This window comes from Nicotiana attenuata, chromosome 11, assembly GCF_001879085.1.
Source record: "Nicotiana attenuata strain UT chromosome 11, NIATTr2, whole genome shotgun sequence".
Taxonomy (NCBI): domain Eukaryota; kingdom Viridiplantae; phylum Streptophyta; class Magnoliopsida; order Solanales; family Solanaceae; genus Nicotiana; species Nicotiana attenuata.
In genome coordinates, this window is record NC_031999.1 from 3,908,876 (window position 1) to 3,922,883 (window position 14,008).

The window sequence follows — 14,008 nt, forward strand, 5'->3', positions numbered from 1 at the left end:
AATCCGAATAATCTCAACATGTATTTTTCGTCATTTTGTACGATTTTTCCGAAAGACCTCACTGTACACTTTATATATAATTAAGTCGCACATGGCCATCATGGGATATATTCACTAGCCCCTCCAATCTAGCACGGCGTGGCCACCCCCTATTGACTTGGGCTTATCTGAATATTTATTAAATTTAACTTGCCTTTGTTTCCGTAACCAAATTTAAGTCTACTTAATCATAACAGTGGGAGTAATGATAATAACAAAGAATTGAGTGGAAATAAAAAAGCTTCACCAAAATAACTTAAATCGGAGAAGAAAATACAATCATTATCAAAATATGTCGCAAAACTGAATTACTATTTACCAGGTTTAGGGTTTAGGACAATGTAAATATTGTAAACGCTACTGTGTTAAAACAAAAAATCAGAAAGACTGTTAGAAGAAAAACTGGGAAAACAGTAAAGTATAAAAGATATTCCGAGTCCACAATTTGCTTGTGCATCCTTAAGGAATTTTAACCCCCTCACACGTTGCCAAGGTAATGGATTAAATCATCCCAGGATGAAACGGAATAAACCTTCCTGCAACAGTGGCAATACAAACTGCAGGATACCAACGAACTCAAAGAACGGAGCAAAATCACACTTACGAAATTTAGAAAAGATTCTGCGAAATAGAATGCAGGATTTTCAGAAGGAAGGAAGTTCTGTAATTTTTCAGTGTGTCGAAAATGCAGCCATGCCTCAGAATTTATAGGCAATTATCGGAAGAGGTGTGATGTCTGTTCAGGAAAAGTGTCTATTCAGAAGGGAAAAATTAACGTTCAGCGTTTTTGGATTTCAGATTTTAGTTAATTTCGTTAATTAACTGACTGGCTTTTAATTAATTATTAAATAATTAAATAAATAAATTTTGTCCAAAAAAATAATCTTATCGATCGATCATTTGACAAATCCAAATCCAAAGCCAAAGCCAAAGCCGAGCCGAGCGAGCGACACGACGGCGCGAGGGTTCATTCTCTTCAACTCCTTTTAAGAGCTCTAAGAAGTGATCCTATATATATACGCATAAATGTAGTTGTCCCTCACCAATGAGGGACAAAGTTCAAGACAAAAGTTCACTTCATTCAAATTTTCATTTCCCTCCATTTTATTTTCCACCATTTTTAATTCACACTCTTAGACTTTTAAAGCCCAATGCTTAAAGTCTTTAAAGCCCAATGCTTAAAGTCCAACAATCCCCCACATGAATGGGAATGGCTGTAACAAGAATGATCATAGATGAAAGCTGTGTGATTTGCAAGTAAGGATTAATTGCATCTGGATAAGTAGGTTTCCCTTTGAACTTTCCGTAGTGAACATAATGTCGGATATACTCGGTCAATCGGTCAATCGGTAGATTTGATATCTTTGAACCGTCGAACTTTAGTGTATACCTAGACAACCATATTTCATACAACCAACCCTTAACCGTCTTTTGGTTCTCATTGTTGTGTTCGTTTCAGCCATGAACACCGCCTGGTTTCATAAGTGCGTAGAAAATTGGCCTTACAGAATTTCTCATTGAAGCGGCTTCCACTTCACACTTACATAGGTGATTCTTAAACGTGTAATCTTTTAGATTGACACTATTTGATAAATACCACATCAAACTTAGGTAATCATTAAAGAACGTGTAAAGTTCTATCCTTGTTACTGAACAGTGTCTTCGTCACGAGAATGGACCAAAGATTTTACTTTGACAATGTTGAACCGGTCAATCACAGCTTTGTTTGAGCTCCTTGAACCTAGATCTCGGAATATCCAAAATTCTAGGTAGAGTTACCGCCATGTTGACTTGTCCTCGGCCATAGTCCCATTCCCTTAGATGATTTCTCAACTCCCTATCTAGTTAAGCCTTTTGTAAGCATATCCGCCACATTATCCTTTGATCTTACATAATCAATAGTGATAATTCCACTAGAAAGTAGTTGTCTAACGGTGTTATGTCTTCGTCGTATATGACGAGACTTTCCGTTATACATAACGCTCCCTGCCCGTCCTATTGCAGCCTCATTATCACAATGTATGCAAATAGGAGCCAAAGGTTTTGGCCAGAACGGAATGTCTTCTAAGAAATTTCGAAGCCATTCAGCTTCTTCACCGGCTTTATTCAAAGCTATAAACTCTGATTCCATTGTAGAGCGAGCAATGCACGTCTGTTTGGAAGACTTCCAAGATACTGCTCCTCCACCAACAGTAAAAACATATCCACTTGTGGACTTTGTTTCTGTTGAGCCGGTTATCCAATTTGCATCACTATTTGCTTCGATAACCGCAGGATATTTATTGTAGTGCAAAGCGTAGTCTTGGGTATATTCCAAATATCCCAGAACTCGTTTCATTGCCACCCAGTGATGTTTGTTGGGATTACTTGTGAATCGACTAAGTTTACTTATTGCACAAGTTATATCAGGTCGTGTACGGTTCATGATGTACATTAAGCTTCCCAACGCACGAGCATACTCCAATTGAGACGTGCTTTCACCTTTATTCTTTATAAGATGATGGTTTAAGTCAATTGAAGTTCTTGCACTTCTAAATTCCAAATGTTTGAATTTTTCAAGTACCATTTTCACGTAATGTGATTGAGACACAGCTAGACCCTGAGGAGTCCTCTGGATTTTAATTACTAGAATTATATCGGCAACTCCTAAGTCTTTCATATCAAACTTACTAGCAAGAATACGCTTAGTAGCTTGAGTGTCGGCAATGTCTTTGCTCATTATTAGCATATCATCAACATATAAGCAAACAATGACTATATGATTTGGAACGTTCTTAATGTAAACACATTTATCACATTCATTAATCTTCAAGCCATTTGACAACATGGTTTGGTCAAATTTCGCATGCCATTGCTTGGGTGCTTGTTTTAGTCCTTAAAGGGACTTAACAAGTCGACCCATCTTCTTTTCTTTTCCCAGAACCACAAACCCTTCAGGTTGGTTCATGTACATTTCTTCCTCTAGATCACCATTTAAGAAGGCTGTTTTTACATCCATTTGATGGATTTGAAGACCATATAAGGCGGCTAACGCTATTAGCATCCGAATGGATGTAATTCTTGTTACTGGCGAGTATGTGTCAAAATAGTCAAGACCTTCTCGCTGTCTAAATCATTTGACAACAAGTCTTGCCTTGTATTTGTCAATAGTACCATCGTCTTTCATTTTCTTCTTGAAAATCCGTTTAGAACCCAATGTTTTGTTAGTTGGAGGAAGATCAACCAATTCCCAGGTATGGTTGCTCAATATGGATTCTATTTCACTATTGACATCTTCTTTCCAATATTGTGCTTCTGAGGAAGACATCGCTTCCTTGAAGGTACGAGGCTCATTTTCTAGCAGGAAAGTCAGAAAATCTGGACCGAAGTAGATGTCCGTTGACGTTTACTTCTTCTCGGATTTTCCTCATTAGGCATACCATCTGTTATTTCCTCCCGAGGTCGTTTTGACTTTTGGTAGGTCACTTCACTTTCCTTTTTATACGGATTAATAGTTTCAAAGAATTCAGCATTATCTGATTCTATTATCGTATTAAAGTGAATCTCAGGATTTTCTGATTTATGAACCAGAAAACGATATGCCTTGCTATTGGTTACATATTCAATAAGTACACAATCAACCGTTTTTGGACCTATCTTAACCCTTTTAGGTTTAGGAACTTGTACCTTAGCTAAACACCCCCACACTTTGAAGTATTTCAAGCTGGGCTTCCTTCCTTTCCATTTTTCATAAGGAATGGACTGTGTTTTACTATGAGGTACACGGTTGATTATTCGGTTAGCTGTAAGTATAGCTTCCCCCCACAAGTTCTGTGGTAAACCTGAACTTATCAACAACGCATTCATCATCTCTTTCAACGTTCGATTCTTTCTCTCCGCAATTCCATTAGATTGTGGAGAGTAAGGGGCAGTTGTTTGGTGAATAATGCCATTTTCCAAACATATTTCTTCAAAAAGAGATTCATATTCGCCACCCCTATCACTTCTTATCATTTTGATCTTTTTGTTTAGTTGTGTTTCAACTTCACTCTTGTATTGCTTGAAAGCATCAATTGCCTCATCTTCACTATTAAGTAAATAAACATAGCAATATCTCGTGCTATCGTCAGTAAAAGTAATAAAATACTTTTTCCCAACGCGAGATGGTGTTGACTTCATGTCGCAAATATCTGTGTGAATTAAGTCTAAAGGACTTGAATTCCTTTCAATGGACTTATAAGGATGCTTAGCATACTTTGATTCTACACATATTTGACATTTGGAATTAATGCAATCAAATTTGGCAATACTTCTAAATTTATCATTTTTCGCAATGTATTGAAGTTGACGTGACCTAAGCGTGAATGTCATAAAGTGTTTGACTCAAGTAAGTAAGAACAAGCATTAACTTTATTGATAGGAACTGCTATTACATTTAGCTTAAAAAGGCCCTCATTCAGGTAACATTTTCCTACATACACATCATTCTTACTTAGTATAACACTATTAGAAACAAAAATACATTTGAATCCATTCTTGACAAGAAGTGAGGTAGACACAAGATTCTTGCGAATTTCTGGAACATGGAGAACTTGGTTTAGAGTCACTATTTTTCCCGACGTCATCTTCAACGCAGTCTTGCCAACTCCTTCAATTTTGGCTGTTGACGAATTTCCCATGAAAATTGTCTCGTCGGGTCCTGCGGGGGCATAAGAAGAAAATAACTCCTTGTTAGCACAAACATGGCGGGTGGCTCCAGAATCTATAGGATTTCCTACCAAGTTGCATTCAAACAGCATGGCACACAAGTCCTCCATTTCTTCAGCATTTTCAACCATGTTAGTTTGATTCTTCCTCTTCTTATCATTCTTTGGTGCACGACAATCCATGGCCTTATGCCCAGATTTTCTACAGTTGTGGCAATTACCCTTGAACTTTTTCTTGCTTGGGCAATTCTTTGGTCCAGAAGCCTTCTTTCTCTTCTTATTTTGTGGCGCCTCCTCAGCAATGTTAGCCCTTATTATTGTCGAGTTTTCACGTGACTTCTTTTCAGCATTTTTGTTGTCTTCTTCTATCCTCAAACGAACAATCAAGTCTTCAAGTGTCATCTCCTTCCGCTTGTGTTTTAGATAGTTCTTAAAGTCCTTCCACAACGGAGGTAACTTCTCAATGAAAGCGGCAACTTGAAAGGCCTTATTTATGACTATACCTTCAATAATAAATTCATAATTAATAACAAGATAAATCTTATTAATAAAATTATTGATTCGGGTCATACCTTCAGCAAGGAGGTCATGCACAATGACTTGTAATTCTTGGACTTGAGTTATGACCGACCTAGTGTCAATCATCTTGAAATCCAAAAACCTTGCAACCACGAACTTCTTAAGTCCAGCATCCTCAGTCTTGTACTTCTTCTCAAGCGCATTCCATAACGCTTTTGAAGTTTCCATGACACTATAGACATTGCACAAACTATCTTCCAAACAACTCAAAATGTAGTTTTTGCACAAGAAATCAGAATGTTTCCATGCTTCAGTTACAACAAATCGTTCGTCATCCGGAGTGCCTTCAGCCAGGACCGGAGGATCCTCCTTGATAAATCGCTGCAAACTCAACGTAGTAAGATAGAAGAGCATCTTCATTTGCCAATGTTTGAAGTCAATACCGGAAAACTTTCCAGGTTTTTCTGCTGGTGCCATAGCATGAGCATGAGTTGAACGGCTTGACGAGGCAGCAACACTCGTAACAGTATCACCCGTTCCCGCAACATTTCCATTAGTTTGGTTTTCATTCGTCATTTTTCTGTAGAGTTGGAAACAAAATAGAACTTTGTTAAATCAGTGAAGTTTTGATATCTTCAAACCGAATACCAAACCAAACATACAACACGTAACAATGGTGAAGTTTTTATATACTTCAAACCCGTACGTTTATTATTCCGGTAAAATTTTGATATACTTTAAACCGGACAGAACAATTATTGGAGTAGAAAGCACGAAGGCTTTAGTCTCCAAACCAGTATACAAAATATAGATAACAGTTTAATATATATTTCAACACAGAAACGTTAGATAAAATTCCTTAAGCTTGTAAACGCTACTGTTAAAACAAAAAATCAGAAAGACTGTGGGAAAACAGTAAAGTATAAAAGATATTCCGAGTCCACAATTTGCTTGTGCATCCTTAAGGAATTTTAACCCCCTCACACGTTGCCAAGGTAATGGATTAAATCATCCCAGGATGAAACGGAATAAACCTTCCTGCAACAGTGGCAATACAAACTGCAGGATACCAACGAACTCAAAGAACGGAGCAAAATCACACTTACGAAATTTAGAAAAGATTCTGCGAAATAGAATGCAGGATTTTCAGAAGGAAGGAAGTTCTGTAATTTTTCAGTGTGTCGAAAATGCAGCCATGCCTCAGAATTTATAGGCAATTATCGGAAGAGGTGTGATGTCTGTTCAGGAAAAGTGTCTATTCAGAAGGGAAAAATTAACGTTCAGCGTTTTTGGATTTCAGATTTCAGTTAATTTCGTTAATTAACTGACTGGCTTTTAATTAATTATTAGATAATTAAATAAATAAATTTTGTCCAAAAAAATAATCTTATCGATCGATCATTTGACAAATCCAAATCCAAATCCAAATCCAAAGCCGAAGCCGAGCGAGCGACACGACGGCGCGAGGGTTCATTCTCTTCAACTCCTTTTAAGAGCTCTAAGAAGTGATCCTATATATATATACACAAATGTAGTTATCCCTCACCAATGAGGGACAAAGTTCAAGACAAAAATTCACTTCATTCAAATTTTCATTTCCCTCCATTTTATTTCCCACCATTTCCAATTCACACTCTTAGACTTTTAAAGCCCAATGCTTAAAGTCTTTAAAGCCCAATGCTTAAAGACCAACAAATATCTTGTAGCAAACAGCCATTACTGAAAAAATTACTGCACCATACGCATTTCTAGCAAGAGCATCAGATACACAGGAATCATGTCACAGATGGAAAAGACACCGCAATGGACTCGAATGTACGCTAACGTTAAAAAGGGGGAGCTCAAAATTAAACATAAACACCATCTTGAGCAATATCACGGGCGGACTACATTGCCATCAGTTACAAAAGACAGCCACATCCTTAAATGAAACAAATTGACTTGCAAAATGCAATATGGCAACGAGCACCTCAACGAATAAAGCTACAGTGTTAAGAGTTAAGAATGAACAGGATATTACAGTACAGTTTCTCATGAGATGTATCTATCCTGTTGCTCTTGAAGAAGTCGGGCAGATGATTTCGCATCAAGATACAATGTATTTACTTCTTCTAGATCCATCTGTAAAATTTAAAGGCTCAGTAAATATCTTCAACTGGCTTCAACAAGGATAAATATGATAAAGAACATGATTGGGCAAGTACCTTGCAGATTTTGTCACGACCGTTCATTTTGGCAACCACACTGGCTGGTGATAGTAACTGAACAGCATGCCTGACAAAAGAAAGAATTGAACACAAGGAAAGAATTGAACAACGATTATTTCTAATTAAAGGAATTGACATATGGAGTTATATATCCAACAAACCTTAAGGAAGCTTGCTGCCCAATCTCGCCCAGGTAAGCAAGGCTCTCTTCATCTATTTCTAGTTCCTCCACTTGTGCACGTATAGCTAATATCTGGCCAGGCATTCAAAGAAACATCCATCAAGATAATGCAATGACATTACCCACAGAAAAGTCGAAAGCAGTAAGGTGTATACAACAAAAGTTGAACAAACCTGTATCATTTCAGCTGGACCATAAGTTTCGGTTCTGACAATCACCAACCGATCTAACAAGTCAACTGGAATGCCATGTGGACTAGTCATATCTGTTCCTCTGCAAGGAAATACATGTCGTTAATTTGTTAGTGACAAATTAATTTACTCAGACATCACACAAATCTGTACTGCTGTACATACATCTAAGGTGTCTACAACGCCAAAAGCATGCAGTTAGTAACTGAATCTAACAAGTAATTATGTTCCGAGTTACATATTTCTCGTAATTCTCACAGTATAAAAGCTACAATGACATGCCCCATGTAAGCATATTTGATATAGAAAAAAGACAAAGTTGCCCTGTATTTCCTTTATCCTTCCACAGGTACAAATAATAAGTTTAGCAAACATAAGCAGCAGCATGGATTCATGGAATATGTCATAAGCACTTCAATCAACATGTAACTGTTTGATGTATGATAAAAGGCAAGCCAGAAAGCAAATTTTAATTCACAAATTTCAGAAAACCTAGAATAAAGAAATCAATACAATAGAACTTTAGAGAATTTTTCAGGCTTGGTTTGAACAGCCATACCTGACAGTACAAATGCCTCTGTTAGTGGCAAAAATCACAATTGGAGATAGTGAACTTTCCAGTGCACGATTCAAGTATGAAAAGCATTCCATATCAAGCATATGAACCTGCCATTTAACCGGAGGTGGGGGTTAGTATTAAATATATTATCAAAAAGTATTAGATATATTATCAAGCACGATGTTGTATGAGTGAAAAACGAACCTCATCAATAAATAAGACACCAGGAACAAGTTCTGCAACACCTTCGTCAACATAACGATTGACAACCTGCAGTGAAATAAGCCCATATTAACCCATTATGCTAAATACGAAATTCAGTCTCATAGACAATTCATGAAAATATCCATGAGTAGCCAATTGGACAGTAATCAACACCCATGAAGCAGCATATTCTGTACCTATTCATCTAGAGTACTCTAGCACTAATAAATTAGAAGTACCTTGTTTATCTCTTGCCGCAACTTGTCAGTAATCTCGGTTTTCCTAGGTTTCATCATTTGACCCATAAGGGACAATATATCTTGTCCTCCTTGCGGCCGTGCATTTGCAGCATCAAGATCATGTAATGTTACATCCTGGCGCAAAATAATACTGCGTAAAATTAAGTACAGAAATCTTTGTTTTCATGTTACTTGCAATCGATTTCCCTCATAAACGGCCATTAGAGTAGTGGTATCATTTGAACAAAGCAAAAATGCAGATACTTGGAATTGCATATTAGTTTGATGAAAACCTCACAAGCAAGCAATCATGGCATATAGGGATCCACAGATGAGATGTACAAAAAACTAACTAAATAAATATTTCAATTAGGAGACAACTCATTTCCACCTAAAAAATCTCGTGCCAAAAGCAGGTAGTTGGCTGCCTTTAAATCTACCACTATATTAACTTGTTAATGCCATGGACTATAAGATATTCCAATTACATCCTTAAAATCAGGAGCCTCAATTCCTGGTCATTCCAGTATCTATCTAAGGAATCAGTTTCCTCACCTCCTTCAAATGATATACAGAATTTCACATACCCTTCAAATGTTCAAGCGAGTTTGTGAAGACAAATTACGATCTTTCAAGCACCCAAAATAAGGGTTTTTCAAGGCTAAGCTATATAACAAATTGACAATTTGGAAAAGAAGCACACAAATCGGCTACATGTATATAATGCTAGGGTAATCTTCCATTTGCGCCATAGCAAAATAAGAAATGAGACGAACCTGGACTATCTCCTTCTTTTTGTGAACCTCTCCTTTAGGAAGTGGAACATACTCCTCTGCCTCAAGATCAAATTCTGTGGCAAAAGCATCACTTCTGCCCACTCTTTTAACTGCTCCACTGTTTGATTCAATGTAAATGACATCACCAACAGCTACCTGCACATATATCGTGGAGACAGGAGATATCAACAGAGAAGATTAGGCTCCCTTGCAAAATAAGCGTATATGGGACAGAAGTAAATTAAACACAAATCAAAATTCTCGCAATGCCTTTTGAGAACATGATTCAATAAGAATGACATGAAAGTTAATGAATTTACTCAAGAGATTCAAATGTTGGATGTTAAAATAAATTTCGTCATTATCCTATTTATTGAACGTATTAACAAATTAATACTTCACTGGCTTACCTTCTCTTTAATTAAGGCATCATATATTGTGGGGTCAAGCTTCAATTGTTTGGTACCTTTGACAGTTTTCAACCCAATTATAACATGGCTAATACTTTTACCATATCCACCTGTCACGCTCTCACTCTCTTCTGGAGATAGTTCAGTCACCTACATTAAGAATTGTTTAAAAATGAGATCAACGTCACAACACATCAACATCATAGAATTACTGTGTCAAAGACCGGACACAAATGAAACGAGAAACGGGATGGAGTATCGACTTGCCTCTCCTTCATAAACTTCCTTATTTTCCTTGATACGAAGACCAATAGCTCGACGGAAATTTTCCATTAAAACCTCAGTTTTCTTCACTTCTGAGGAATACACTTCAGATCCAACCATCGGGCAAAATGGAACCTGCAACATGGAAGTCGACCCACTGATCACATACAAGCTATATTTTGGATTGCTAATCCTAATAAAAGTAAATTTTCATAACAAACGAAGAAGATTTATAATGCCCAATCAACTCAAACATTATCAATATTCAATCAATCAACTACCCTCAACCCTAAATCATTTGGGCTCGGCTATTTGAATAATTGATCCTTTATATGAATTACACTCTGTTTGATCCCATTTCATTCCAATACTGGTAAATAAAGCTCAAAACGTTATAAATATGATAAAAGAGGAGCATTAAATCCAGAACCAAAAAGAGTAAAAAGAATGCACCTTGCTTCCAAGTTCTTGTGATATACCAAGAGCAAGAGCTGTCTTCCCCGTACCAGGCGGACCAGCAAGCAGTAAAGCCCGACCTGCCATCTTCTTTTGGCGTATCATATCAACCACAAGCCCTGCAGCTTCTCTAGCTGCTGCCTGACCCACAAATCCAGCTGCCAATGGTATCGGCATCCCATTGGGCTACAATATAACACAATGTAGTCACATTCAAGCAACTACATGTTAGCAATTTCATTATAAACATACATAAGAATTAAACATCAAATGCAAGAAACTTCTGGTAACTAAAGAACCAGCATAAACATACCAGCTCTACAAAAAAGTAACACCAAAGGCCAAAATCCCTAAAACCCAAAACCTAAAAAAACATTAATCCAAAAATTTGTCTAAAAGATAAAAAGGGTACAAAGAGGGGATTGGTTAGACCCAGCAAAAGATTGAAGGTTTACACAAATTTAATATCAAAGGTCTAAAACCCAAAACCAAAACCCCAACGTTTGCTTAAACGGTAAAAAGGTACAAATAGTAGACTAAGACAAAGAGGGGGTTGGTTAGAACCAGCACAATAGTGAAGCTTTAAACAAATTAAACACAAAAAGTAAAAAAAAAACAGACAAATAATTAACTCAAAAAATTGCTTAATTGGTAAAAAAGGGTATAAACAGTGTACCAAGATGATAGGTAGTTGGTGTAAAAGGAAGAAGTTACCTCAAGACCAAGGCCTTTAATGTGAGTATGAGTGGCAATTCTCTGCTTCTTAGTGGTTGATTGTACCTCTTCTATCTTCATATTTTTCTTCTTTAGTGTGTCTCTTTAGCCGTTCTTTCTTCTTCTTCTTCTTCTTCTTCTTTGTTAGGGGTTTAGCAAAAAGCTTCACTAATGGAGGCGATGGTGGGGGGTTTTTGAAGAGTATAAGATGTAATGCACTAAAACGCCCGGTTTGTTTACGTTATTGCATATAAGCCCTCTAAATCACCAAAAGAAGTGCCACGTAAGATTTGCACTACGTGTCTGCTTTTATAACTATTTGAAACCTAGCCAAATTTTCAAAGTATTTAAATTTTAGCTTAAAGATGGTTTCTAGCATGTTTGATCAAGTTCTTTTTTATTTCGGGCAAAAGCATTTTTTTTAAATTAAAATATTTGGCCAAGTTTTTAAAAGGAAAAAATATATTTTTTAATAGAAGCATAAGTAATTTTTGAGAAGTAGAAAAAAGCAGTTTCTTCCGAAAGTACATTTGAGAAAAATACAGTTAGAAACACTTTTTAAAGCTTGATCAAACACTAGCTGTTGCTCAAAAGTGCTTTTCAAATTAATTAGCCAAATACAAAATGTTTTTCACCAAAAGTACTTTTGAAAAGCGTTTTTTAAAATAAGCTAATTTTCGGAGTTGGGCCAAACAGGCTATTCGAGCTACTTCTTCTCCTTCTTCCTCCTCTCCTTTTTCTTCTTCTCATCTTTGGTACCCCGGTTCTCCTCATGTTGTATTTACATTTTTTGAACAATATCATTACTGTTATAAATAGAATTTTATTTATGGTGAATATCTATATTTAGAGAGATTCTAGGGTTTATTACTTGGTGGCTAAGTCACCCTCTCCCTATAAATAGAGGGTTTTATTCCATTGTAATTCATCCCAAAATTCAATAAGAATTTCTCTCTCTCTACTTTTCTCTGCAATACTCTTGTTCTTCATTTATTGTTTCATAACACGTTATCAGCACGAGACTCTAACCAATTGAGTAGAAGCTTTGGGATTGAGCATAATGATTGTCAATTGTTCCATGAACTTCCTTCAAGAATAAATTTGGATTGAAGGTAAGTATTTTACCTTATGTTTTCTTTTAAATTCTTGAATTCTATAATTTGATTTTATAGACAAGCAAAGACAATAAATTTGATTATAACTCTAATGGAGCTTGTAAGAAATTATAACCACCTGAAGTGGTAAAATTTCTATGACTCGCCATGATCAAATTCATGTAAGATTATGGGCAAAGAATTGAAAACTCGTCCCATTGAATTTGCTCCATTCTCATTCCCTTAAGAGAATGTGATAGCAGTATGTGATAAGTCTGAAAGAAGATAAAATTATTACCGTGAAGGTATAAATGGATGTGGACGTGGTATTAGACGAAATTATAATCGCCATCATTGTGATAATGAGAATAATAAGGATTCTCAAAATAATCCTTCACTCTGTGAAAGTAATATTTGTCATCGATTTGACATGAGATTTTGTAAAGCACCTATAGATGATTATGGTCCATTCATGATGTGAATGTGACAACATCTGATTTATGAATACATATTCATTGTTCAAAGAATATGAACGTGCTAGTGGTAGTGAATATACCACACTCACCTCTAAAAGGAGGTTTGAGATGATATAAGAAAATAATGTCATTATTATGGTATGAATGGTCATTGGTCATGTACCTATTGTACGCCAAAATATTTTGGCATTGTGATTGTTAAAAGACAACGGTAATGCAAGAAACAGATCTTGCATATAATTTTGACCATAACCATAATGGTATAACTTTCTCTTTAAAAGAGATATTCACCATATAAGTGTTGATGAATATGTGGTACTACAAAATTAATTGAGAACTCTGCAAGAGCCAATTATACTATTTTGAAAAAACACAATTGATTAACAATAAGGTATTGTGTTATAGTAAGTCTCAAAGAAACTTATTCAGTTTCCAAAGTATACGCGAAAGCGGTTGATTATATTGAGACTATAAATAAAGGAAAGATTTAATATCTTCTATTACTACAACTTGTAGCGGGGTAATATGTATGTGAAAAGCTACCCGCTTTATTCTCCAGTTTATACTACATAAACAAAAAAATACCACAATGAAGTGGATATTTATTGATATAAAAACCCATATCATAATAAACTTGGAGTTTATTCATAATTGCACACATCATGGTGTAAACCTGAAGTTTATCAATATTGATAATTTATCCAGTTGGCATAATTGGTTTAGCCATGTTAATTCAAGTATGATGTGCAAAAATAAAAGAGAATTCACATGGGTAAATATTAAAGAGATAGAAAGTTCTTTACGAATTCTCTTACATTGCTTGTTCTCATTAATTAATGGACCAATTAAAATTGGGATTGAATCCCATGAATGCTGGAAATATCAAAGGTGAATATGGGCTCATTCACCTGCCATGTATACCACATAAGATGCATCTATGAGATGGTTACATGTGCGATTATTAATAACCCGCAACATGGTGTTTGCGAGGTAA

The 14,008-nt window shown here is 36.0% G+C and overlaps 1 protein-coding gene across 1 annotated transcript; it reads right to left on the reverse strand.

Annotated features, from left to right (window-relative positions):
- LOC109234053 (ruvB-like protein 1) lies at positions 7,007 to 11,672 on the reverse strand. The gene is made up of 12 exons (XM_019399894.1): positions 11,445 to 11,672; positions 10,728 to 10,916; positions 10,278 to 10,409; positions 10,011 to 10,160; positions 9,601 to 9,756; positions 8,825 to 8,959; positions 8,586 to 8,651; positions 8,382 to 8,488; positions 7,805 to 7,904; positions 7,612 to 7,703; positions 7,448 to 7,517; positions 7,007 to 7,364 (listed from the first exon to the last, which is right to left on the reverse strand). The coding sequence occupies exons 1-12, from the start codon at positions 11,523 to 11,525 to the stop codon at positions 7,275 to 7,277; spliced, it is 1,368 nt and encodes a 455-aa protein (XP_019255439.1). The 5' UTR covers positions 11,526 to 11,672; the 3' UTR covers positions 7,007 to 7,274.